The sequence below is a fragment of the Acomys minous genome, assembly GCF_964271855.1.
Source record: "Acomys minous genome assembly, chromosome: 7".
Lineage (NCBI taxonomy): Eukaryota > Metazoa > Chordata > Mammalia > Rodentia > Muridae > Acomys > Acomys minous.
The window spans coordinates 1,950,751-1,974,518 of record NC_140488.1 but is presented as its reverse complement, the minus strand read 5'-3'; the positions used below and the strand labels follow the sequence as shown (position 1 = coordinate 1,974,518).

At 46.3% G+C, this 23,768-nt stretch overlaps 1 protein-coding gene across 8 annotated transcripts; it reads left to right on the top strand.

Annotated features, from left to right (window-relative positions):
* Positions 1–1,845: 1,845 nt before the first annotated feature.
* ZNF275 (zinc finger protein 275) lies at positions 1,846–17,741 on the top strand. Of its 8 annotated transcripts, none has more exons than XM_084789089.1 (6): positions 1,846–1,972; positions 4,016–4,092; positions 10,868–10,982; positions 11,683–11,750; positions 12,096–12,196; positions 12,653–17,741. In XM_084789089.1, the coding sequence occupies exons 5-6, from the start codon at positions 12,125–12,127 to the stop codon at positions 13,256–13,258; spliced, it is 678 nt and encodes a 225-aa protein (XP_084645215.1). In that variant the 5' UTR covers positions 1,846–1,972; positions 4,016–4,092; positions 10,868–10,982; positions 11,683–11,750; positions 12,096–12,124; the 3' UTR covers positions 13,259–17,741. The 8 variants fall into 8 exon arrangements, with proteins under 8 accessions (XP_084645215.1, XP_084645211.1, XP_084645209.1 ...); XM_084789085.1 differs by adding an exon at positions 11,509–11,584 and having other exon boundaries at positions 12,096–17,741; XM_084789083.1 differs by adding an exon at positions 10,364–10,455 and having other exon boundaries at positions 12,096–17,741.
* The last annotated feature ends 6,027 nt before the right edge of the window (positions 17,742–23,768 follow it).

Genomic DNA, 23,768 nt, shown 5'->3' with positions numbered 1-23,768 from the left:
ACTAATTGTACCTTATTTTGAAACACATCAGTAAAATAAATACAACCAAATACAGCACAATGCTAATAGAGAGGATTAAAGGTTGTTACATAGGTATCAGCTTTCTGTTATTCAGTCTGTTGCAAATTTTTCATAGTAAAATATAGACAGAAAATTAAAATGTTATGCAATGGACAAAACTGTTGCAAAAATAGAAAGATTATGTTCATTATTGCTAAAATTAGTTAAATACTTATGAATAAAATGAAAGAGGGAAAGGGTAGAATACATTCTTCAGAATCCACTCAACGTCAGACTTCTAGTACCTCATTTCCTTTCCTTCCTGCACTCCAGAACTCCCTTTGTGTGTGTGCATTTGTGTATGTGTATATTTGTCTGTTCCAGTGTATGCACATGCATATGCATGTGTGTGCTTGTGGAGGTCAGAGGAGAACAGCAGGTACCGTCCCTTGGTTTTTTGAGCAGGATCTGTCACTGCCCTGGAGCTCATCAAGCAGGCTAGACTGGCTGGCCCCCTCTAGCTCCAGCTCCAGCTCCAGCTCCAGCTCCAGTTCCAACCCCAGCTCCAGCTCCAGCCCCAGCTCCAGCCCCAGCTCCAGCTCCAGCCCCAGCTCCAGCTCCAGCTCCAGCCCCAGCTCCAGCTCCAGCCCCAGCTCCAGCTCCAGCTCCAGCTCCAGCCCCAGCCCCAGCTCCAGCCCCAGCTCCAGCCCCAGCTCCAGCTCCAGCTCCAGCCCCAGCTCCAGCTCCAGCTCCAACCCCAGCTCCAGCTCCAGCTCCAGCTCCAGCTTCAACTCCAGCTCCAGCTCCAGTTCCATCTACATCTCCAGCCATCCATTTATATCCACATCTCCAGTACTGAGATTACACGCACAAGGTGTTTCACCCATTATTAACATGGGGTCAGGGAAGTGAACTCAGGTCCTCATGTTTGCTAGACAAGCACTCTACAGGCTGAGCTATCTGTCCAGCACTTGACTTTTCTTTCTTATAGCGGATATACCAAGATTATCTGGATGACAGAGTATTTACCTTTGCTATTACTTTTGTCCAAAGATGCTGCAGTTTTACAGAAGCATGCACATACACCCCTCCTGGTCACTCCAAACACCACCCAGATGAATGTTGCGTCAAGTTGTCATCACTCTTCTAAGGAGTTTTGTATTGATCTTTGTTGATTAGTGGCTTCCTTGGGAAACCAGTGTCGTTAAGAAAGCAGTTGCTTGTGCTGCCAAGGATGAACAAATGCAGAGCCATGAAGTTGACAAAAAAAAAAAAAGTCATCTTGAACTGGCAACTGCTTGCAGCACCTCTGAACCAAGACACTTATTTGAGGATTCACAGTATGGACTGCTATTCTGAAATTTAAGTTACTATTTATTTATTGTGTGTACCCCCAAATACACATACAATACTCTCACAGAAGCTCTTAGGTACCTAATGTGTGGTTCTTAGGATCGGCGTGAGGGTCAAGTTTTGTTCATGGTTGTATTCTTGCTGTGTGGCACACCGAGGACTCACATGACTTTCTGAGGGACTCCGACCCCTGCACCCTTTTCTTGAGTGCCCTCTCCCAGCCCTACCATCATTCTGAAGGTCTTAGCCTTGCCAATTTCATCATCTCCCCCCACTAATCCATTTATCATTTGTTTTTACATTCATAAGGAACTCATCACTCAGGGTCCGTGAGTTTTGCTTCCCTGGTCTCACATATCCCACCTCCTCCCCTCACACCGTTCTAGACACGCCCATTCTGTCCCACCCGCCTTTCAGGCCAATCAAAGACAAGCCGGGCGGGGCTGAGCCGGGGCGGAGCTTGGTCTCAGTACCCCAGGCGGCGCCCCCGGCTCCGGAAACGCCGCTTGGGCTGCAGGGCTCCGCCAGGCGCTGGTTGCTCCGTGGCGCTTCCTGCCACGCCGGGCCTGCTAGCGCCGCACCAGCTTCGCTTCTACGAGGGCCCAGAGTCAGGCGCCGGGTGAGCTTGCAGAGGATGGATGTGTAGCTCGAGCGATCTGAGAGATGTGCGCGCAAGCAAGGATATGTGCCCAGAGGGAGCCTGCCGGGCGGCGGGAGGCTGTACTAGGGGGCCTGGGAGAGGGAGTGGACCGCGGGAGAATATGCGGGGCAGGGGGCATCTCACAGAATAGGGAGATACTAGGTCTTGGAGCAAGCCAGAGCCGAAGGGGACAGGTTTGGGGTGGGATGACGAGGAGGGATAGCGAGGCCCCGAGGCCTTCTGCAGGGCTGGGGCAGCAGTCAAAGGCGGGAAGCTTGGAATGTTGAGGCCTGTGCTGCTGTTTGGAGGATGTAAAGGATTGGGAACCCGAGCTGGGGGTGGACTCACACACACAGCCCCTAGCAACATGGAGGCCGGGTTGGCGGACTGCTGGAGGGACTTTTCCCCAGAATGGGGGAGGGGTTGCACCTCTAGGACCCTGAAGAAGGAAGATCAACCTTTCCATTTGCGTGATGGTTGCATGGGAGCAGGTACACTGCTTAAGGCAGAGATTTAGGAGCCCAGAAGGGATGAAGAGAGCTTCTGCTGTGGCCCGCCTGAGAGGCGCGTTTCTGGGCAGCGCTGCACTGCTCCCTTCTCAACTCCCTTGCTGGTTCCTCCAATCTGTACGTGGGTGATTAATTACATATCTATTTACACACACGCATACTCTCACTTGCCTGCCGTCCAAAGCCCATGGTCCTTTTCAGTGCTACCCCCCCACACTCCTGGCCCTCTTCCCAGAGGTCTCACCCCGTGCCAGCTGACACCCTCTAACTTGCAATCCGTCAGGCAGCTCCCTCAAGTCTCTTTAGTCACTGGAGCCTTTCCTCTTAAACCTCAGTTCCTACATTTTCCTTTAGAAGAAAAATTTAGATGGGACCCGTGGAATAATAGTACCTCTCCTAGGTAGGAGGACTCTCCTTAGCCATTCTCCCATTGGGCCTTGCTTTAGAAACAAGATTCACAATGTCTGACAGTCTGGGCCATTGCCCCGAAGAAGTCCTGAATCTGTGTTTAGAATCCCACGGAGCAGTGGTTTCTAGCCTTCTGTTATTGATAGACCCCGTAGGAAAAAAAATCTGCTACATAGTGTGAATTCTCAGAAGTGTGACCTGACCAGCACAGCCACAAAAGGAAGCCTTGGTGGGAAAACTGTCTAAGATGAGACAGGAGGGAACTTCCAAATTCTAGACAGGCCAGTGCCTACATGTTGAAAGATACCAGTTCTGTGACACCCACCCAGATGTGCGGCTCTCCTACTAGAACTGTCACTTAACCATCAGCCTGGTTTCTGTCACACTGATCTAGCCCGTCCCAAACAATCTGGGCTCTTTGAATGGCCTGAGGCAGCTGTGTAGCGTCTCCCTCTAACCCCAGTTTAGAGACTCTTCTATCTAGATGGTGTCACCTCAAGGATTCTAAACTAAGAATTTATTTTGATTTTTAGAAAGATAACAGTGCATATTCTTGAAGAAATGGGGACATAAACCTTTCCTCAATTAAACAAAGTAAACATTCATGATCCCCTTCTGGTCTACCTGCTGGCTTCTTCTAGGATACAGTAAAGAAGGAAATGTCAACAGAGACAGGTGCCCTGGCAAAGTGAGAGAGAAAACACATGTCCTCCCACCCACACATACAGAAAAAGATATACACAGGCACAAATATTCCAAGAGAAATAGACTTTCCCAGTAAGACAGTCATCCATTTCGGCATTTTAGGAGTCTGGGCTTTTGAATGGCAGCCAGATTTCACGGTACAAGATGAGCCTGTGGGCCTCTTGCCCACCTGCTAGCCTGCCAGCTGCATTTGGGAACATAAAGGCCAGGAGCACCTGTAGCCCTGGGGCCCACTCAGTACTTGCATCCTGGACTCACTGAGGCACATCCAGACCTTGGCAGTACCAGTTCAGTTACACAGCTTGTCCTGCCCTCGAGCACTCAGTACCAAAAGGACAGATTCCTGGCCAGTGCACACATGAGCCTGCTTCTGTTCACCAGACTTACTTCTATCCAACAGGTGAGACCGTCCCTACTGGACTAATCTCTTGGCACTGTTCTAAATCGAGATGAGTCATCCCTGTGTATCTCTTTTAGGTAAGTCTATGTGTTTGCAGAATGTTTCTGCTGCTGGTGAGGCAGGCTGTGCTGCTGAAGACCCACGGGTAGAGTGCAAGACAGTGAAGAGGCATTTGGGCTCTGGGAGCTCATATATGCTATGGCTGCTAAACTACCTGCCTAGAAATAATTCTGGCAATTTTAGACACATAATACCAGGGAAAGAAGATGGCTGGCAAGGAAAATGGGGACACCAGGGGATCACCGTGTGGGAGAGGGTGCTGAAGGCACCCATTGTGATCAGGTGTCTTTCGAGTGTTCCTAACCTTAAAGCACATTTGTCCTGGCCCTAAAGACAACTGAACAGCAGAAGCTTGTGGTCTGCTCTAGGGCGGTTTTCTGCTGGTGTGACCAAGAGCAGCTAAGGTAGGAAAGGCTTTATGGGCTTACACTTCCGGGTCGTGGTCCATCACTGAGCGAAGCTGGGGCAGGAAGCGTGGAGGAGCACGACATACTGACTTACTCCACTTCGCTGCTTAACTACATTTTTATACAGGTCAGGCCCTCCTGATGAAGGATGGTCCCCTCCAACATCAGCCATCAACCACGAAAATCTCCCCTAAACATGGCCACAGGGCACTTTGATTGAGGCAACTGTTCAATTAAGGGTCCCTCTTCTTAGGTGACTCTAGGTTTGTGTCAACTTGATGAAAAAAACCTAAACCAGCACATGTCCTGAAGACATTCGTACTGCATACTTGGGGGCAGTGTAGATGTGTGGAATACCCTTAGAAGCTTCTGGAAACGTCCAGATGGGTTTTATTTAAGTGGCATTGCTGCCTTTTCTGCCACAGAAAAATAATACCTATCCAGGGAAGTACAAAAGACATCAAATTATTCACCAGTTTTATGATAAATTCTCAATTCCTGTTATTTTGGGTAAAAAAGAAAAATATTATATTCCTATGCAGTAATTCAAGTAAGTTGCTTCATTGAAATTTACATTGTGGATAAATAAAACCATTGGGTGAACTATTATTTATCTGTTTGATGGACACTCAGGCTGAATCTATGCATAGTAAACACTTAGGAGGAAGTATCAATGACTATACATTAATACATTTAAAAAAGTTTTCACACATTGCTCTGAAGCAGGAAGATTTGCTTGGCACATGAGCTTTGGTGGTTTAGAATTCACACTTGCCTGACCCTGCAATTGACACTGACAAGATTGCTGACCATGTATCTTGCAGCACATGCTTATTAAACAGCTGCCGCATCCATGGACTTGGCTAGACCCCATACGAAATTTGCAGTTAACCTTGACAAAGCCTTTGTGCTCTGGGTATGGGTAGTCCTGGCCTTTGTTTCCTATGTAGAGAAAGACAGTGTTGTTTGCCTTAAAAGTTGGTCATGTGTTTTCCTGCAGTGCTCGCTCAGCTTTCTTTCCTAGTTTCAGAAACTAGTATACCGTGGGGAATTCTTTAAGGTTGAGCCTATGCTTTTCTGTCCTGAATGAAAGTGACTTATGTTCAAGGTTAGCTTTACCCTCTCTGTCCATTGGGCATACGGCAATGACTTTCATGTTCTATATGGAATTGCTTTGACCTTGATCTTGGTCTCCAAAGAGCCATTTCAGAAGGCAATGGACACCTGCAATTGTCACTGTTGTCACAGCATCCAGCTTCTTTCCTAGATTAATTCCAGCATGCTAACACAGAGATTAAGTAATTCAATTATCTTTAGGATCGATGATAGTTTTCTTTTTAGGCACAGTAGGGGTTAATGTGTGTTACCATTTTTAAATGATTTTCCTATACTTAGGATAAGCTTTTACCTGCTCTATGTAGCTAATTGGGCAGAGTTAAGCTTCCTTTTGTGAAAGCAGGGCCCACTTTCCCCCTCTCACTTTCATGAGTACCTTGTAAATTATCTCTGAGTATTCAAATGCTCTGTTACTGTGAGTGGCCATCACGTAGCCACCAGGAGCCAAAGTGCTCTCAAGCCAAATCCCTGGGGTGAACTAGTACAGGAAAGGCCACTCCTATTGCTATATAGGAAGGATAATTATCAAATCTTTTGGGGTTGTACCAAGAGTTTACCAGTTAATCATACCACTTAAGAAGAAACAGTTCAGTGTGTGTGTGTGTGTGTGTGTGTGTGTGTGTGTGTGTGTGTGTAAGAGAGAGGGGAAATGATGTATTTATGCAGTGAGGCTCTAAAACGGCATGTTGGTGGTATGATCTGAAGGTAGCTACCAAATGTATTGTACAGCCACCCCATGGAGCCTGTCCAGTGGCCACTATCAGCTCATCTTCTGGTTCTGGCCTGGGCACATAGGGTTGTATGTTCTTTAGTTTCTGGAAAATGGTGGTGACAACAATCAGTCCTAGTTGTGATGGTGAAATTCTGTGACAGGAGACATAAGCTCTAAATGTTAATCCCATGTGCTCCCTAAGAGGAGGCTTACTCCACTTACCATAGCACCCTGGCTCACATTCATTCAGTTCCACGATGCACCATGTCCTCCGTGGTGCCAGGATCTGCTACAGACACCAGTGGAGAGAAGGCCCTTTCCTGTTGGATCAATTTTTTTTCCTGAGAAAACCAAACAACTTCAAAGGAGACTTTATCATTAGTGAAAATGTTTGGAGGAAACTGCCAGGGCTGGAGAATAAAGAGGTTCTAAGGAAGTGACATTCGACTTAAGGCCTGAATTATTAGAAGGAAGGTCCTGTTGTACGAGATGGTGTTCTTGGCAGGTTCACAGGCTTTGAGGGCCACAGCTGTGGCATCTGCGTATCTGCATGAAGGTCAGTGTGTCTGGATGGAGTGATTTGGGAAAGGGGATGGGTAGAAGATGCAGTTTGTGCTAGGCCAAAACTTATTACTCTCTTGAAAGCAAGACACGGTTTCTAATAGGCCTTCCTTTTCCAGGAGTGCGTGCGTGATGTAATGTCCCTGTCTCCATTGCATTTGCTAACATCAGTGTTAAATGGAAGTGAATTGGTTTCCTGTTGGTGGTGGTGGTTGGTTTGGTTTTGGGTTTTGGTTTGTTTGTTTGTTTGTTTTTTGAGACAGGGTCTCTCTGTGTAGCCCTGGCTGTCCTGGACTCACTCTGTAGACCAGGCTAGAAACCACAGAGATCCACCTGCCTCTGCCTCCCGAGTGCTGGGATTAAAGGTGTGCACCACCACACCTGGCTGAGATGAATTGTTTTAAAAACAAAATTATGTAATAAATTTATGAGTAATTCATTGTGTTTGTATAGGAAACTAAAATCCAACTAGACATACCAGGAAGAATCCATTAAGCCAGAGGAACCCCACTTTCATGACACTGGAACAAAGAGAAGCACTTTTGCTAGGCAGTCAGCTAAATGGATAGGAGGGCTTGCAAGGACTTTAGGGTCACATTAGACCTCCCGCCCAGACCTTGACATAGGGGTCCAAGAACTCTGAACTTAGATTTTCTGCTCACCCCCTCCACATACTGCTTATAGATTCCCATTGGTCCTTCCCCCCTTTTTCCACATATGGGTGGTATCCCAAGAAATAATGGTCAAAAGCCATTCTCCTGCTGTTTCCTTGGTCTCAGCCCCGTTCTCTGGCATGCTGAGCATCTGTCTTATCCCAGGTTTGCCTACCAAAGGCTATCTCAAATTGGTCCTTTCTGATACTAATGAAATTCAGCTTGGTGTCTAAAACTCCACACATTAAAGAAACTGAAACAGATCTTTCCAGATCTTGTCTCTCTCCCTGTGTAGCTATACAATTATTAAATCAGTATGCTTATTTTAGCTACCAGTCTCTCTGTGTGTTTTCCTTGTTTCTGTGAAAATGTGACTATATGTGTATTTGTTTTCTCCCCTTTCTTTCTCCTCTTAGAGTTTTCAATCAAGTGTTATCCCTACCTATTTCTTCTATGAAGAATGTTGTCCTAGTCTGGGTACCTGTTGCTTTGGATTTTGAAACCTTCAAGTTTTCTTCTTGCTTTGAGTTCTAGGACCTTTCACTAGAAACTTAAGAACTCTTACCTATATTTTTTTCAGTATATTGAGATTAGACTCTTCCTACTGGTTACAGTATACCGTTTAACATGTCTGTGTTCTTAGCACTGTTTTCCATAGTCTTCTTTTGAAATACAATCTACAATCTCCAACTTCTGAATGAAGTGTTTCTCCGTTTGTATTTAACTTAGTATCTGCATGGCAGAGTTTAAGCTTGCCATCCTGCTATTTCATTCCATGAGTCCCATCTCTTCTTGTTCCCTTACTTTTCCTCTTTTGAGTATTAGTATTCAGCAGAGTCTTGGAGAGCTTGATAAAAACTCATGTTTATATGTTTAGCTACTGCTTTTTCTTGACAAAGTTAGCTAAATTTTAAAGATTTTGAAATGCAGAAGATGAAAGTGTTACATCTCCCGTGCTTTTACATCCCTGATGTTCTTTATGCCCTAAGTCTGATTGCATTTCTTTCCACCTGAACATTTCTTTTGGTATATTTTATGGGTACAGAGCTGCTAATGGCAGATTGTCTAAATGTTGTCTTTGTCAAAAATAGACATTTATCCTTCATTTTTGATGGATTTTTTCTGACTATAAAATTCTTTTATTATAATACTTATTGTTTTCTTTCTTTTGCATCATTTTCCTCCATTTACCTTCAAAATTTCCCCTTTATCATTTTCAGAAATTTAATTTTGATGTTGTCTCTCTCTATGGCTTCATTTTAAATAGCTTCTATTGCTATGTCTTCATGTTTTTAACTATTTGTTGTAGTAGCTAATTACACCCAGTGAAGTTATTTGTTTTTATTTATAAATTAAAAAAAATTTATTTCCTTGAGTGTCTAGACTTTGGGGGTTACTAGCAGTTATTTATAGGACAGTTTATGTCTTTGGAGCCTATAATCTAATTTTTAGGACAGATGTTTTGTAGTTTAGGCTGTAAGGATATACTGTGGAGTCATGACCCTTTTGTGTTAGCTTCTGCATGTTCGGGGGGACCTATATGGGGGTTATATAAGGACCCTATATGAATTGATCAGACCTTGAACATCTCCCTACCTTTATGTGTCCTGGGAATTGTTCATCTTACAGTCGGGGGAGTTTCATTCAATGCTTGGAGTGAGAAAAGATTCGAGGGAAGCCTTAGGCATATCTTTTTTCACTTCTTTTTCCTACATAGAACAGTGCTTTCTGAAATCTGCTCTGCAACCTCCATCTGTCCCTAGCACCCTAGATGCTAGCCTGAGAAGCTTCTGATGAGGTTCATTTGGTTTCACCCCTCCTACACTCTCAATCTGGACCCAGAACACGACTCGCCTCATTGGTTTCTCTGGGGAGCCTGGTCCTGTGTTTCTAAAATTATTGTTGAGCATAGGTTTACAACTTGTTTGTGGATGTTAACCCTGTTCCTTGTTACTCCATCATAGCCATACATGACTCACTCTTCTAAGATAGTATATTTAAGTCTTTCTGCAGTGCACAGGCTTTTGTAGTCCTTGGGCTGAGCTAAAATGCTTCCTTGCACTTTATTATAAGTTGAATTGAGTTGACATCAGAACATGAACTATTTCTTTGAACTCACTGAAGTGGGAGGCCTGTAATGCACAGACATCTGTGGCAAGAGCTAAAAATAGCTCACTGGCTTGGCAATATGGAGGAAAAGGTAACACGCGCGTGCGCGCTTCAGATCTTTTCTTTATCAGTATAGTATTTGAAGATCTTTTCTTAGAAGTATTTTTCTCCAGCTGTTTTTCCAACCTTTCATTTTGTTGGATAACATACAAGAGGGTTCCTCATGCCTCTCACCCAGTGACTAGGCATAGTAGGGTGTGCTTTTAAAGGTCCCACCACTGATGAGGAAGTCCGGGTTGTGTGGCCCCATCAGTTTAGGTATCCATAAAAAGTTCTCCCATCTCTGGGACTCTCTCTAGTGTCCTTCCTCACTCTGTAGGATGACGACTGACCTTACTTTTAAGGGAACTGTATAGCCAGCCAATCTCTAGCAGCCAGGCTTCCTGCCAGCAGCTCTCTGTAGCTGTCTCCGACTCTCGCTGGGCTAACATTTGTTTATTTTATCTTGCCTCCCTCTAGTCTACCTATATTAATTCGTTTCCAGCCTACTTTCCTACTGTTTCCAATATGTTTTCTCAGGCATACACATGTTCTGCCCTGCCATTCAGCCAGCCTTGGAGAGAAGACTCTGTAATAGGTTTCAAGCTAGGGAATAGGAAGTCACTAATGTCATCCCAGGAGACCAAGGAACAGGGCTGTTGTCACTCACAGCTTTTTTCACTTTCCTTAGCTCCACCTGCTCCCCAAGGTCTTGCCCTTCCCCAAGACGGAGCCCCAGGAAAGCAGGTCCTGGCAGTCCTTCTTGAGATGCTGGAGGCCCAGGTGAGCTGTGCTTCCCTGTTGCCTTGCTCCCTGATTTTGGCCTCAGCCTCTGCCTCTTGCGCAGCATGACATGCAGCAAGGTCTGAACCCCAGCTGCTGCTTCTTTCCTGTCCTTGCTTCTCTCCCACAGGCTGCCCACTGTGCTTATGATAGCCTTTGTATACGTAAGAGAGCTGAGTCTGTGTCCTCTGGGAACTCAGTGGGAGTCGCAGGCCAGACAGGCCAGGTCTCCTTGTGCACCATCATGTTTTCTTTCTAGGACTCCTTGGGACTGTGGTTAGATCTCCACGTTAGCAACATACACAGACGTGACTACTTCAGGCCCTAATCTCTTGCCCCTGGCATCACTGGTGCCACCTGACCTCATTGCACAGTAGGTACAAAGAGTGACTATCACTATGATTTCTTTCAGGATTTGGTGTCATTTGATATTGTACTGTGGCACCCCACAGAGCAGGAGGGGCTGAGTCTGAGCCTGAGCCCGGAGCAGCAGGCACTGGTGTTTCCCAGGGCTGTGACTTCCACTGGTAAGGATGCCTCTAGAGCTTCTCCAAACTCATTGTCTAGTGAAAGTCTAGGTGGAGATACATGGCCACCCTCATACAACCTCATTTTGCCATTCTTTACTGAGTAGTTTTCAAATTTAATATATTGTCTTTAGATAAAGAACATGTCAGACATTAAACTGATCAGAATAGATGTTATACTTGCTTTTAACCATGAGGCTGAGATGACATATTATGCCAATATATACAAATATATGTGCAATATATCATATATATATGTGTGTGTGTATATATACTATAAATAAAACAGTATATTTTGTGTGTGCACGCGTGTGCATCCCAATCATATGGCCAGTTAAATGGGGGTCATTGTTGAGATTTGTTTATCCATCAGGTGTTTGCATGGGGTGGCAAATTTTTAAAAGAAGGAAGTTCTGAGAGTTTAGTTGGAGACTTGTAGAGGTCTGGTGTTCCGTGGAGGGGTACTGGGGAGTGGACAGTGGGGTAAATATATGTGGCCACAATTCCACCTGCTTTGTTTCTACAGTCTCTGGTAAAGGGGTCCAGAAGAAGCTAGCCCTTGAGAAGCGCATTTGAATTGCATAAATCACTTCTATAACAAGGTCATAACAGCCCAGCAGATTTGGATGGGATCTCCCTTGACAGTTCCCCACGTCCCTCCATACTGATATCATCAGTAGCTGCCTTCTTCCGTTAACAGGGGTTCACACGGACACACTCTGTTGGTATGAGATCCATCCCTCAGCACGGAGCACACTAAGCACCCTGGTGAGTATAAATGAACCGAGAAGCATGAGGAAGTTTTGGCTGCTAGACTCTCAGAGTTGAAGTTAGACACAGGAAGACCAGCTAAGTTAGTGGGGTTAGGGTTAGGGTTAGGGTTTGGGTTAGGGTTTGAGAGCCCAGCTCTGGGGATAGGCTGTGACTGTCCCCTTACTAGAAGCAAAGGTCTCATCACACTGCTGTCAGAACTCTCCTACCTTTCCTTCTGATGGCTTCCAGGTCCTTCCTGGTGCTCAGCAGTTGCAGGAGAGAGTGTTATTAGCAGCGGAGAGGGTGCTTCTTCCTGAGCCCTCTGGAGACTGTTGTGGCTCACTTATCTTCTCATTGTAGAAAGCACCTCCGTGACTTCCCACCAGAAGATGGGTGACGAAGACCAACTGCAAGAGATGGCGTCCACGAGTTCCCCGAGGGCCAATGACCCCAGCGCTGAGGTCAAACAGAATGGGGACTCTGGGGGAAGGGGAGGGAGCCCACAGAATATGCCCATAGAACACCATTTTGCATGTAAAGAGTGTGGGGACACCTTCCGCCTTAAAGTCCTCCTTGTCCAGCACCAGAGGGTTCACAGCGAGGAGAAGGGCTGGGAGTGTGGCGATTGCAGGAAGGTCTTCAGGGGGCTGTCAGAGTTTAATGAGCACAGGAGAAGCCACGCAGCTGTGGCCACTGAGCCCCGGCCTGGCCCCAGTGGGGCTCTGGAAGATGCCTTGGAAAAGCGGGAGCAAATGGAGAGGGAGGCGAAGCCCTTTGAGTGTGAGGAATGCGGGAAAAGGTTTAAGAAGAATGCAGGCCTTAGTCAGCACCTGAGGGTGCACAGCAGAGAGAGGCCCTTTGAGTGTGAGGAGTGCGGGCAGTCTTTCCAAGCCAACACCCACCTCTTTCGACATCAGAAGCTTCACACTTCGGAAAAGCCCTTTGCGTGCAAGGCGTGCAGCAAGGATTTCTTGGACCGCCAGGAACTTCTCAAGCACCAGAGGATGCACACAGGCCAGCTTCCCTTCGACTGCGACGACTGCGGCAAGTCCTTCCGTGGTGTCAACGGCCTGGCGGAGCACCAGCGCATCCACAGTGGCGCCAAACCCTATGGCTGTCCTCACTGCGGCAAGCTGTTCCGGAGGAGTTCAGAGCTCACCAAGCACCGGAGGATCCACACCGGTGAGAAGCCCTATGAGTGCAGCCAGTGCGGCAAGGCCTTCCGCCAGAGCTCTAGCCTGCTGGAGCACGCACGCATCCACAGCGGTGAGAGGCCTTATGCGTGCGGAGAGTGCAGCAAGGCTTTCCGAGGGCCCTCTGACCTCATCAAGCATCGACGCATCCACAGCGGGCTGAAACCCTATGAGTGCGACAAGTGTGGCAAGGCCTTCCGGAGGAGCTCAGGCCTGAGCCGCCACCGTCGGATCCACAGTGGGGCCGGGAGCTGTGAGTGCAGTGAGTGTGGCCGCGTGTTCAAGAGGCGCTCAGCGCTGCAGAAGCACCAGCCCTCCCATCTCGAGTAAACGCTGCCCTGGGACCCATAGCAAGGGTCTACAGAGGCCATGGCCCAGTCAAAGGAGATGAACAGTTTTGTAGTTCTTACCTATTATCTTATGTGAGAGGCTGAAATGATTTCTACTGCCACCAGCAATTTATAAATGTCAGTGTTTCCCATTACACCTATTTAGCGTAACTTTTACCATTTGAACACAGCTTGGCTACTTTCCCTGGCAGAAAGTACCATCAAGGTATTTTAGTCTTTACATGCAAAATGAGAAATCTGGGAGTGAAGTCGGGAGCAGCCCTGTTCAGTGGCATCAGTATGATGATGTACCTTTCTTGAAAGGAAATTGACCCCAGGTTTTCGCCTACTTGAATTGATAAAATTTTAGGAATATAAATAGAATGTTCAAATGCCATAAGAATTAATTTATTAATTTAGTAATACATACATATTTTAAATTACATTATATGAAATAATATATTAATTTAGAGAATACTCCTCTTTCACCACACTCTGTTTGTTTCTAACTCTTGATGTACATTTTTGACCTCACCAACATGGGAACCTATTTGAGTCCTTGGTCGCCTCTCTCTGAGCTCTGGTAGCACTATGACAATCCCTGGATAAGGCTCTCACCAAAGCTGCCTCCCAAGCCATAGGTACATAGTAATATAACATGAGAACCGTTACTTTACGTGTCTTGTTTTAAAATCAGCCCTGTATTATACATAACCACAAAAGTGGTGCTTTTTCAGATGGCCTTTAAAAAGGCTTTTTTTTTTTTTCATTTCAAATATCACTCCTGGGTCGTATTCCCAGTAACACTTACTGGGCTGGAGAGAAACATATTTTGTCTCTCATTTTATTAAGCCAGTTCAATGCAGTTGGGGTTTGTCCTCACATAGTATCGTTTTGTTCAAAAGAAAATGAGAGGACACCCTCATAGGAGAAGGATCTTCAGGACTTAAAGGTAAAGTGAGTCCTTTACCTTCTTGGAAGCTCCTTACATGCTAGCAAACATAACTGGTACTTCTCCAGCCTTCCGTTGGCCGCTTTGAAGTGGAGAGTAGTCACAGTCCCTGTCTCTTAAGGTTCCCATATGAACACTGCCTGGCGAGGAGGTGTGTGTACTCAGTGAGGGTCCCATCCTCCATGCAATGATTTCAGTAGTATTTCTGTTTTCTTGCATGTGAATTATTTGTTCATCTCCTTTGACTACTTATCAAGTTACCTTTGGATATATTAACTTAATATAGTAGTTCTTTCTATATCAATTGTGATGTTATTTTCCAATTTTTATCACTTTTTTTAGTACTTTTATTACATTTTTGTTGTGCAGGCTTTGGATTTTTACATATCCTTGAATTCTTTTTTGTCTGTTAACGTGTGAGTTTCATTGCTCCAGTGCTTACATATGATGACATTTTCTTTGAGAATTTACTTACCCACCAAGCAAGTTAACATATAGGTGAGCGGATTGAATGGGACTGGGCCAGAGAAGCAGGCCCAAGCTTCCTCCAAGATGCAGACCCTGTATCTCTCTGTGGGCAGCACTTGGCTATACAGCCTGGTCACTGAGGTGCACTAGAGACATGTCTGTCACATATTGCGCAGAGCACTCTTGTGACTGCTCATCAGTATAGCCCCAACAACCCGGCTCGGCTTCACTTAGACCAACAGAATGGTCCAGATGTGGTCTGGCAGCAGCCAGCCATCCTTCAAGCTGTCAAAAGCCTTGACTATTTTGGATTCAGTGACTGAACAGCAGCTCCACCTAAGAAACCTCTCAGACACAGAAGACTCGCCTGACTGGTGATGTTATATGATCTCCACCTTCCTCCCAGCACGTGACTCCAGAATGAGGGAGATCAGTTGTATGGCTTCTATTTTGGGCAACTATGAATGAGAAACGTACCTATGTGGTCTGGTCTCGCTTCCTCCAGCCAAAGCTCAGAGGGATGACAGCATAGGCCTGGAGAGAAATAAGCCTGCCATGCCACAGAAGCTGGTTGCACCAGGTCTGGTCCAGGACTTAGAGTAATCATGCCCAATGGGGCAATAAAGCAAGATCAGAGGGCAGGAAGCCAACTGACAGTCCATGTGGCACACGAATTGAAACTGGTCACCCTGCAGTCAGGCTGCTGCTGCAGGTAATCCTTCTCAGGAAAAACAGCAGGTGAGGAAGATGACCACACCAGGGCTGTGACCTGAGTTTCCGGTTGTGCCCTGAGGGATGTTGGAGGGTCAGAAAAATGGGCCCTTATGGCAGCCTAGTGAGGGAGGTTGGGCTCTCTGGGGAGCATAGCCTGAAAAGGCTTCTAGCCCCACTTTGCAAAGCAAGGTCTGGCAGACAATGACCTCTATGCTCTTGGTCAGAAGGGCCTCTCTAGTGCCCCCAGACCACCACAGTGGCCCTGTAAGCCTTCTCCATGCTGGAACAAAGCCAACAACAGTTGCTACACAGCAGCTCCTATTGCTCTGTGGTCTCGGTTCTGGTGGTTTCTTGTGAACTGCTCGGAGCCCACTTCTTCCTCTGATTACTTTTCTCATTGTGAGCTGTTAGGACATGTTCTGTATGGTTATCATTGAGTAAGGGATGTGACATCTACAAGAGTGCAAATCTGGCACCTTTACCTTGAAGGAATGCCATTTCTTGCTCATTCCCTCATCCTTTGCCAATGTTGACAGAAGATAATATTGAAGTCTAGAACAACTCTAACTCGGGAGGTAGCAGAGTGCTCACTGCCCAGCTAGGGCGTGGCATCTCTTCACATCCCTTCCTGCCCTCTTTGTACTCCTTTCTTTCTAGTTTGGGTTCTATAATTTTTTTCTCTTGGACAAATCATTTTTTAGAGTTAACACTAAAAATCAGCGTCTTTTCCATGCCTATTGTCAGATCAGCTTTTACGTGGTGTTGGTGGTGAAATCCCCACTCTCTCCAAATGCTTTAATATGTGGCCTGTTTGCCTTGGGTAATACAGGGGTGGCTTTCCTTGGATCGTCTAGGAGTAGTGCTATGTCCAGTGCAAGCGTCAGCAAGCTTCTTGCAGTGTGTGCTTGTCTATGCATTTGCATCTCTACCTCATTGCTCTTTTCTTTCTAACCATATGTATTGTTCTTGCAAGGGAGGGGAGAGCAGCCGGATTACATAGAATTCTAGCACTGTATAGAGATCAATCCTTTTGCCATATGAAGAAAGAAATTCTCTGTGGCTTTTAGTACAGTTTTTGAGTACTTGCTGAATTTTTTTTAAAAAGCAATAGTTTACCGTTGACTATATTATGATTAAATGTATCAACTAGTTGGATCCTGTTCACTCTTGAATTTAAAGAATAACCCTGACCAGATCACATTGTGGGCATCTTTCTCCCAAGATGCTACATTTTATGTGCTTGATTTTGTGGTTGAAGCGGCATGACACCTGCCCTGCCTGCAGTCCATGGCTGTGGCCCTGTTGTGTGCCTCATGACTTGCCACCCCTTTTCTGGGCCACATCCATTAAACTAACCCGACACCTGAGCCAAAGGCAGGAAGCAGCAGTCAAACCTGAGTGGAAAAGATGGACTTGGCCTTTTACGATTGGGAAATACAAAAGAGGAAAGTGACGCTTCTGGGTAGTATTGAAGGCATGGAGGGAGGCACAGGGTAGTTCAAGGAGCGGCCCCTGTAAGTAGAACCATGTTCCTGCCGGCCTGCCCAGAGCTACTTGGGCATATGTCTGGGTTGCTGGCAGCTGCCTTCATCAGTCTACGTGTGTCCCTAGCATAGACGCCCTCCCTTCTGTCTTCAGCTAGCTTGAGTGCATCTGTGCTTTTTAACTTTGTTAAAAGCAAGTTGCATTTGACAATTGCATTGCTTCCTGAGAAGACTCACATTGCTGGCTTCTCTCACATTCTACCCACCCAGCGTTCCTGACCTAAATCCCAGTTGATTGACATGAACACCTGTCTAAATATGGTACTGTACTCTGTTCACTACGATGGGTGGAAAACTATGCCTTTTAGTCTCTGGGTTTAACCCATGATCTTCTCTATGAACAGCATTTGACTCATAAGATGAGCTTGTTGCAGCTTGTTCTACTCTATTTCCAGCAAACCCGCTAGGTTAGGGGATTGACGACACCTCTCTTCCTAGTGTGCTCACATTCTGTAGTTCATATTACGCTTGTTGGTTTGGTTACTTATTTCCAAGAATAGAAATGGTATCTTTGACCTTGCTCCTCAGGGCTACTCTCGTATCTCTGGGAACAGTAGTTGGTATTCCGTTGTGGGCATTCCTGTTCTTCCCCAGTCTGATTCTCCTATCTGTTTTATGGTGCATAAGCAGCCCTGCACTGCAGCTGTTTGTGGACTTGGCTTGTCCTCCCCCCTTGTCAGCCTCCCCCAGCCTATTAGATTGTGAGCTCTTAGAAGACAGGGGTGGCCCTTCACGTCGAATCCCCTACCAAATCCAGCACAGTGCCTTGCATCTAGTAGATTTCAATAAACGTGTGTTAAGTGGCACCGGTTGTCCTGACTCACTCTGTCCATGCTTCGTCTGTCAGCTCTCTGCACAGTGACGCATCCTCCTGCCATCCAGCTCAGCTGCCGGCTTGATGGCTGCCGGGATGGCTGATCTTTTCACTTACAGGAGACTGGAGGGGACAGGCAGCACCATGGTAGGGAAGGGAGGTTTGCCTGTAGCCAAGAGTTGGCTCTTGACAGAAGCAGCATTCTCTCTGTCTCAGGCCAGGCTCCCCAGCTCTGAGTCTGAGATGAAAGTCAAAGTCCAAAAAAAATAAAATAAAAAATAAAAAATAAAAAAATAAAAAGAAAGTCAAAGTCCAGACTTTGACTTGCTCAATTAGAGCCTAAGAATGAGGTACTTGTGAGCATGCCCACCTTTCAAGGCTGAGAAAGGACAGTAGTGGGAGGTCAGCCCTTCCAGGAGCCACTGGCTGGCCCTCTCTCCGGTGAGCATTGCCCAGAAACGAGATCAGGCCCCTACGCTTCCTGACTCCTTCAGATACAAGTGTCTCAGATATGAAGACAATGTCCAGGATGGGAGAGCAGTGGAAAGCAACATTTTATAAAGAAACATGACTCCCTGAGAAGTTGTTTCCCTGCATTCTCGCAAGGACCTAATCATCTTATCTCTAGGATGCCACCAACACAGCCATTAGCTATTAGTATACATTTGTGTCTGACTGGCATAACACCTACTTGACCAGCAGCTGTTTCCCGGTGTCCCTGCCACAAACCCAGCTTCGCTAGCTCTGCTTGCAAGCCAGTTGTGAGGAGTGAACCTGCCATTTGCTTTCCTGGTCTTGTGTGTTACTAACAATTTCATCTATTTTGTTATGAAGTGTGTACCAGCATGGTTTTAGCAAGCTTGAATCAGCATGAGACAAAGCCACAGATCATTTGGACAAGCTAACCCTAGGCTTGCAGTTGGGCAGGAGACGGAGGGCACGGCCTAGAATTCCCCTTTCTCTTTCCTAGTGCCCCTGCCTTGCAGAGCCTAGTAGCTTCCCCATCACCCACTTCTGCAGAGCAAAACAAACAGCATCAGATGAAGCAAGGATGTGCTTTTTGGTTCTCTCTTCAGTGGAACATTCAAATGCCTGCATGCCTTGGAGATGTCATGGGACTCCTCCTCAGCAGCTTCTGCTTGCCATTTCCGAGGCTTGTGTAGACACTGCCCTCTTCCTTCTAACCCAAGTGGCCTGCCATGGCCCTCCAAGCAGAGACAACTGGCTCTTAGACAGGATGGCTTCTGCTTTGGTGCTTACCACATTTTAGCTTCCTGTCTTCAATGTTTCCTGGTCCATTTACCTAAATCTGTGTCTCTGTCTACTTACCCCGCCCTCCAAGGCATACACTGGAAGCACATTTCCGTAAAGGGTAACAACATAGAGCCAGTGAAGGTGCACACATGTAATCCCAACACACAAGAGGTGAGAGCGGAAGGCTCTAAAGTTCTGAGAAACAAAGTGTTGATCACACAATAACATGACTCCAGAAATATCCTTCTGCTTCCTTACGTCTCACATATTTAATATACATTTATTGGGTACACGCTTTATGCTGGACCCCAGATGCAAAAGCATATGCCAAGGTCCCTGCAAGAGAGACATGGGTATCTGTAGATGGAATATCACAAGCGTCCGCTTAAGCTTTGGAGATTTATATACTTTAGTGGGCACAATTTACACTTTATCTAGAGTAGCTTTAGATCCACCCCTGCCCTGCCCCTACTTCTGTCAGCTTAGCTTCATTGGCATCCCTACCTCTGCCTCTGTCCGAACCAAGGTGAAATCAGTTGTCAGTCATGAAAGTCCTGTTCCCCCAAGCAAATGTCAGAGTTGCTCGAAACCAGCAGGCCCTCCTGTGCTCCAAGGAAATGGTGCTAAAGGTCAGCATCACTGCGGCGTTTCTGAAGGCAGGCACCAGGCTCGGCTTCCCGGCTTCGGCTTCTCTGCCATCCTTGTCCTCTGTCCCACCCATGCCAACTTCACCCAGAAGTCTACATCCTTCCCGTGTTGTGTGACGTGTGCTGAATCATGAGCTCCTGCTCCTGGGTCCACAGTCTAGAAGCTTCTGACAACACCTTCCCCTGTATTGTCATCCTGAGTACGGACTCTCCCCACCCTGAGTCTCCTTCCCTTCAGCTCTACCTCTCACACCACCATCACTGTCCCGCACAGAACCGGGAGAGGTGACCTCCCTCCTCCAGGACTCGTTGTCTTGCCAGATTATGACCAAACTGGTTATGAGTGGCCTGTACCCAAGAGCCACCGCCAGGCAGGGTAAGGTAGGTGTGCTTAGCCCCTAGTGCTTGGCTGGAAGGCTGTGCTTGTACCGCAGTAAGGAAAGCAGGTGTCCTTGGAGTACACAAAGGGACACACCCTTCCCTCCTCTGCTGAAGGTTAAATCCTGAGTCCCTGAGGGTGGGGGCTGGGGGACAGGGCATGCAGCCCCTGCCTGGTCCCCCCACAGAATGAAGCTGTGGAGATGATGGATCAGATCGTCCACTGGGTGCGGGACGACCCGGCTGGGCTAGGCCGGCCTCAGCTCTCGGGGGCCCTGGCCACAGAGCCCATGGCGGTGCCCATGATGCTGCTGAGCCTGGTAGAGCAGCTTGGAGAGGAGGACGAGGCACTGAGCAGCAAGTATGCAGACCTGGGAGACTGGTGTGCCCACAGGATTCTCCAGCACGTCCAGGTGGGCACAGAGACAGGGGCAGGCTGAACAACCCCATTCTCCCACTCCGTAAGGGCCGCTTTACCTGAAGTCCTCTGTCTGTTCTTCAGCTTTCTAGACGGGTGGCTCCAAGGACACTCGTTCATTTGCAATACAGCCCAGGAAGGTGAAGTCTATGTCTTTTGGCTACTTGCCTCATTGCTGTAATAAAATATTGCAATGAAAGCAAGTTAAGAGAGAAAGGGTTTATTTTGTCTTACAGTTCAAGGGTCCAGTCCATCATGGCATGGGCAGTACAGAAGCCGAAAGAGGAGGTGCCTGGTCACATTGTATCCGCCATTAGGAAGCAGAGTGATAAACGCTGGTGCTCAGCTAGCTTTCTCCTCCTGTGAATGCAGTCGGGTGCAGTCCAGAGGCTTGTCTTCCAGGCAGTTCTGCAGCCCAATCAATTTTAGTCATTACATCGAGCCTGCAAGGTGTAGAGCTGCATGCAGCCGAGTAGGATCAAGGGCTGGAGTGAGGGCCCAAGGGAGCCTGGGAAGGTTCTGAGACCTGGAAACCAAGCCCTGCTCTTTGCCTCTCCTAAGCTAGCCTCTGAGGTACAGGGCCGTCAACCTGTTTGGAATTGGCAAATGGTATTCTTCAGTGATTGTGTACATTGGCGTGGAAGTGCATTTGAGTGATGCCACACACATGTGGTGGTTAGAGGGTAGGTTTTAGGAGGTAATTCTTTCCTTCTACCCTATGGGTCCAGAAATACAGCTTTGGTCAGCAGCTTGGCCGGTCTGGTAAGAGCATTTTCTCAATTGAGGATTCCTAGGTGACGAAACACTAGCCAGCATAAGAGTGCACTGTTAGCTGCAGGTGCGGAGCTGACTGTGCTGAGGCAGTTCAGACTCAGGCTGACTGACTGGCCTCTGGGCAATCCTGCCAGGCATTTTCTTGTTTTGTTTATTTATTTGTTTGGGTTTTTTGTTTTTTATTTTATGAATTTATTCAGGTTACAACTCAATTGTTATCCCATCACTTGTATCCTCCCATTCCTCCCTCCCTCCCGCTTTCCCCCTATTCCCCTCCCTGAGGTCTGTGACGGAGGGGACCTCCTCCCCTACCATATGGTCACAAGCCATCGTGTCTCAGCCTGCATAGCTTCTGCTTCTGCCTGCCTCCAGGTTCCTGCCCTGCTTGACTCTTTGCCTTGACTTTTTTCTGTGAGATGTTTTTTTTTTAAATCACTAACAAATACCTTTTCATCTATGCTGTCTGGTTAGGAGAGTCATTTTGTGTTCCTTACAGAGGCAGCCATTTGTCCCAGCACCACCCATTTGCAATCATGTGAAACAAACTCCATGCTTCCTAGAGGGCAGAGGGTTTGTTTTATTTGTCCCTAAAATAGTGCCTGACAAATCACAGAAAATCATTGTTAAATGAATCAATAGTAGATTGACAACTGTTCGTGGGCAGTTCTACAGACTTCTGTTGGTCTTGTATTCAATGGCTAAATCTTCCCTTGGTACTTCAGTGTCACCTTGTAAGTGTAATACAGTCTTTTCCGCTTTTGGTCCAGTGTAACACATTGCTGTCAACTTGACACAAGCTAAAGTCATCTTATGTAGAGGAATAAAGACCTTTTATAACGTAATGTTTTAAATTCCCCATAGTTTCGTGTAATATTTTATGGCTTCCTTTTTATCTTTAAATTTGTTCTGTCCAAGGTTTAGTGGGTTGTAAGTCAGAAGAACAGGTGTAAATTTGCTTTTTTAAAAGAGATAAGAAGATTTTTAAAAAATGTTCTTGATAATGCTTAATAATCTAAGGACAGGTTTTTCCCACTATGTTATGGCCACCACTTTTTGAATAATCTATTTTCCCTCATGAAGTTGATGCAACATTTTTTCATTAAGTAGATTAAATTTTGATATTTTTCAGATTTTCTAGTTTTTCTTACTGTTCTATAATTGTATTCATGTATTAGTATAACCTTGTTTTTATAAGTGTAATTTTCCTAAGAATATATTTAATCTTTCTACACACTTGGGACTTTTTATCCAAGGCTACACATTCTAGGCCTCCCCCACCAACACTACCAACCTGAGACTAAGTGTTCAAATGCCAGAACCTATGAATATTGTCCTTCAAAGCACTGCCTGGAGGCTGTCTAGCTGTCTTTTCATTATGGCTCTCACAGGGACATGACTGTCTGTGAATACATTTGTCTATTCCTCTTTGTAGTACTCCATGGATACATACCATGTGATTCATGGAGCAGCTCAGAAGGAATGTGTTAAGAGCTTGTTAGAGGACAATTCTGTGAGGAGACATCTGAATGCATCTTCTCTCTCTAGCAGACAGACTATACCTGCTACAGCTATAGTTAGTAGAGCAGCAGCGGACCCCCCCCACCCTTCCCCCCCCCCCCGCTTCCCCCTTATCAGGCAGGCAGGTGGGAGAATGGTACTGTTCGGATCACACAGTGACTTGTATTTTATTTGTACTTAGGCAAAATTACGAAATGGCCTTGCTTTATCTCAATTGCTCGTGGTCTCGTGCTAACTTTGTGTGAGGTTGCCTTCTGTGGCAGCGATGATGAGCTCGGTAGAAAAGCAGATGCTAGAGCCCCTTCCGTTCCGTTCCTTTTCTCATGGGCCCCACGCCTACTCACACTGCTCACAGACAGCATCTGAACAACTGGCTTCACATTGCACTAAATGGTTGGGTTTGGGGGGGTTGTTTGTTTGTTTTGTTATGGTTGTTTTATGTTTCATGTGTGCCTTCAGCAACTGTATTGTGCAGTTCAGTGTGATTTGGAAATACCTGTTAGCACAGGGTACCAATTGTGATGCAGATTGTTGTTCTTACGGACATTTTGTTTGTTACTTCTGCCAACATTTTTTTGATAACAGAGAAAGTTTTTCAATGTAACAACAGATAATTTAAATACTGATGATGTTAAATAATTAATGCTAAGCATGCAAAGTAGCTCAGTAGGTAATGGTGCTTGCTGCCTACCAAACCTGAGATCAAGCCCCAGGCCCCATACAGTGAAAGAAGTAAATCAACTCACAACAATCGCCATGTGCCGTCTGTGCTTGCTGTGGCGTGCACATGCTCATTCACAAACATATGCACGTGATATTGAACACAAATACACATGGGGGGGGGGAGCCGGTAAATAGCGAGAAAGCTATTGCTGGCTTCCAGTTTAGTGCACTGGGTATGAAAATGAGTGGCTCTCTGTCTCTTGTGCCTCCTCTTGGGCTCTTTTCCTTTTGTTTGCTGTTTTGTTCAATTCCAATGTGTTAGTTTTTGTTTAATCTCATTACATGAGAGACACAGAAGTGGATGTGG

Excerpts from the sequence above, each read along its gene's own strand:
- ZNF275 (XM_084789087.1), top strand. The coding sequence starts at position 12,125 with ATGGGTGACGAAGACCAACTGCAAGAGATGGCGTCCACGAGTTCCCCG.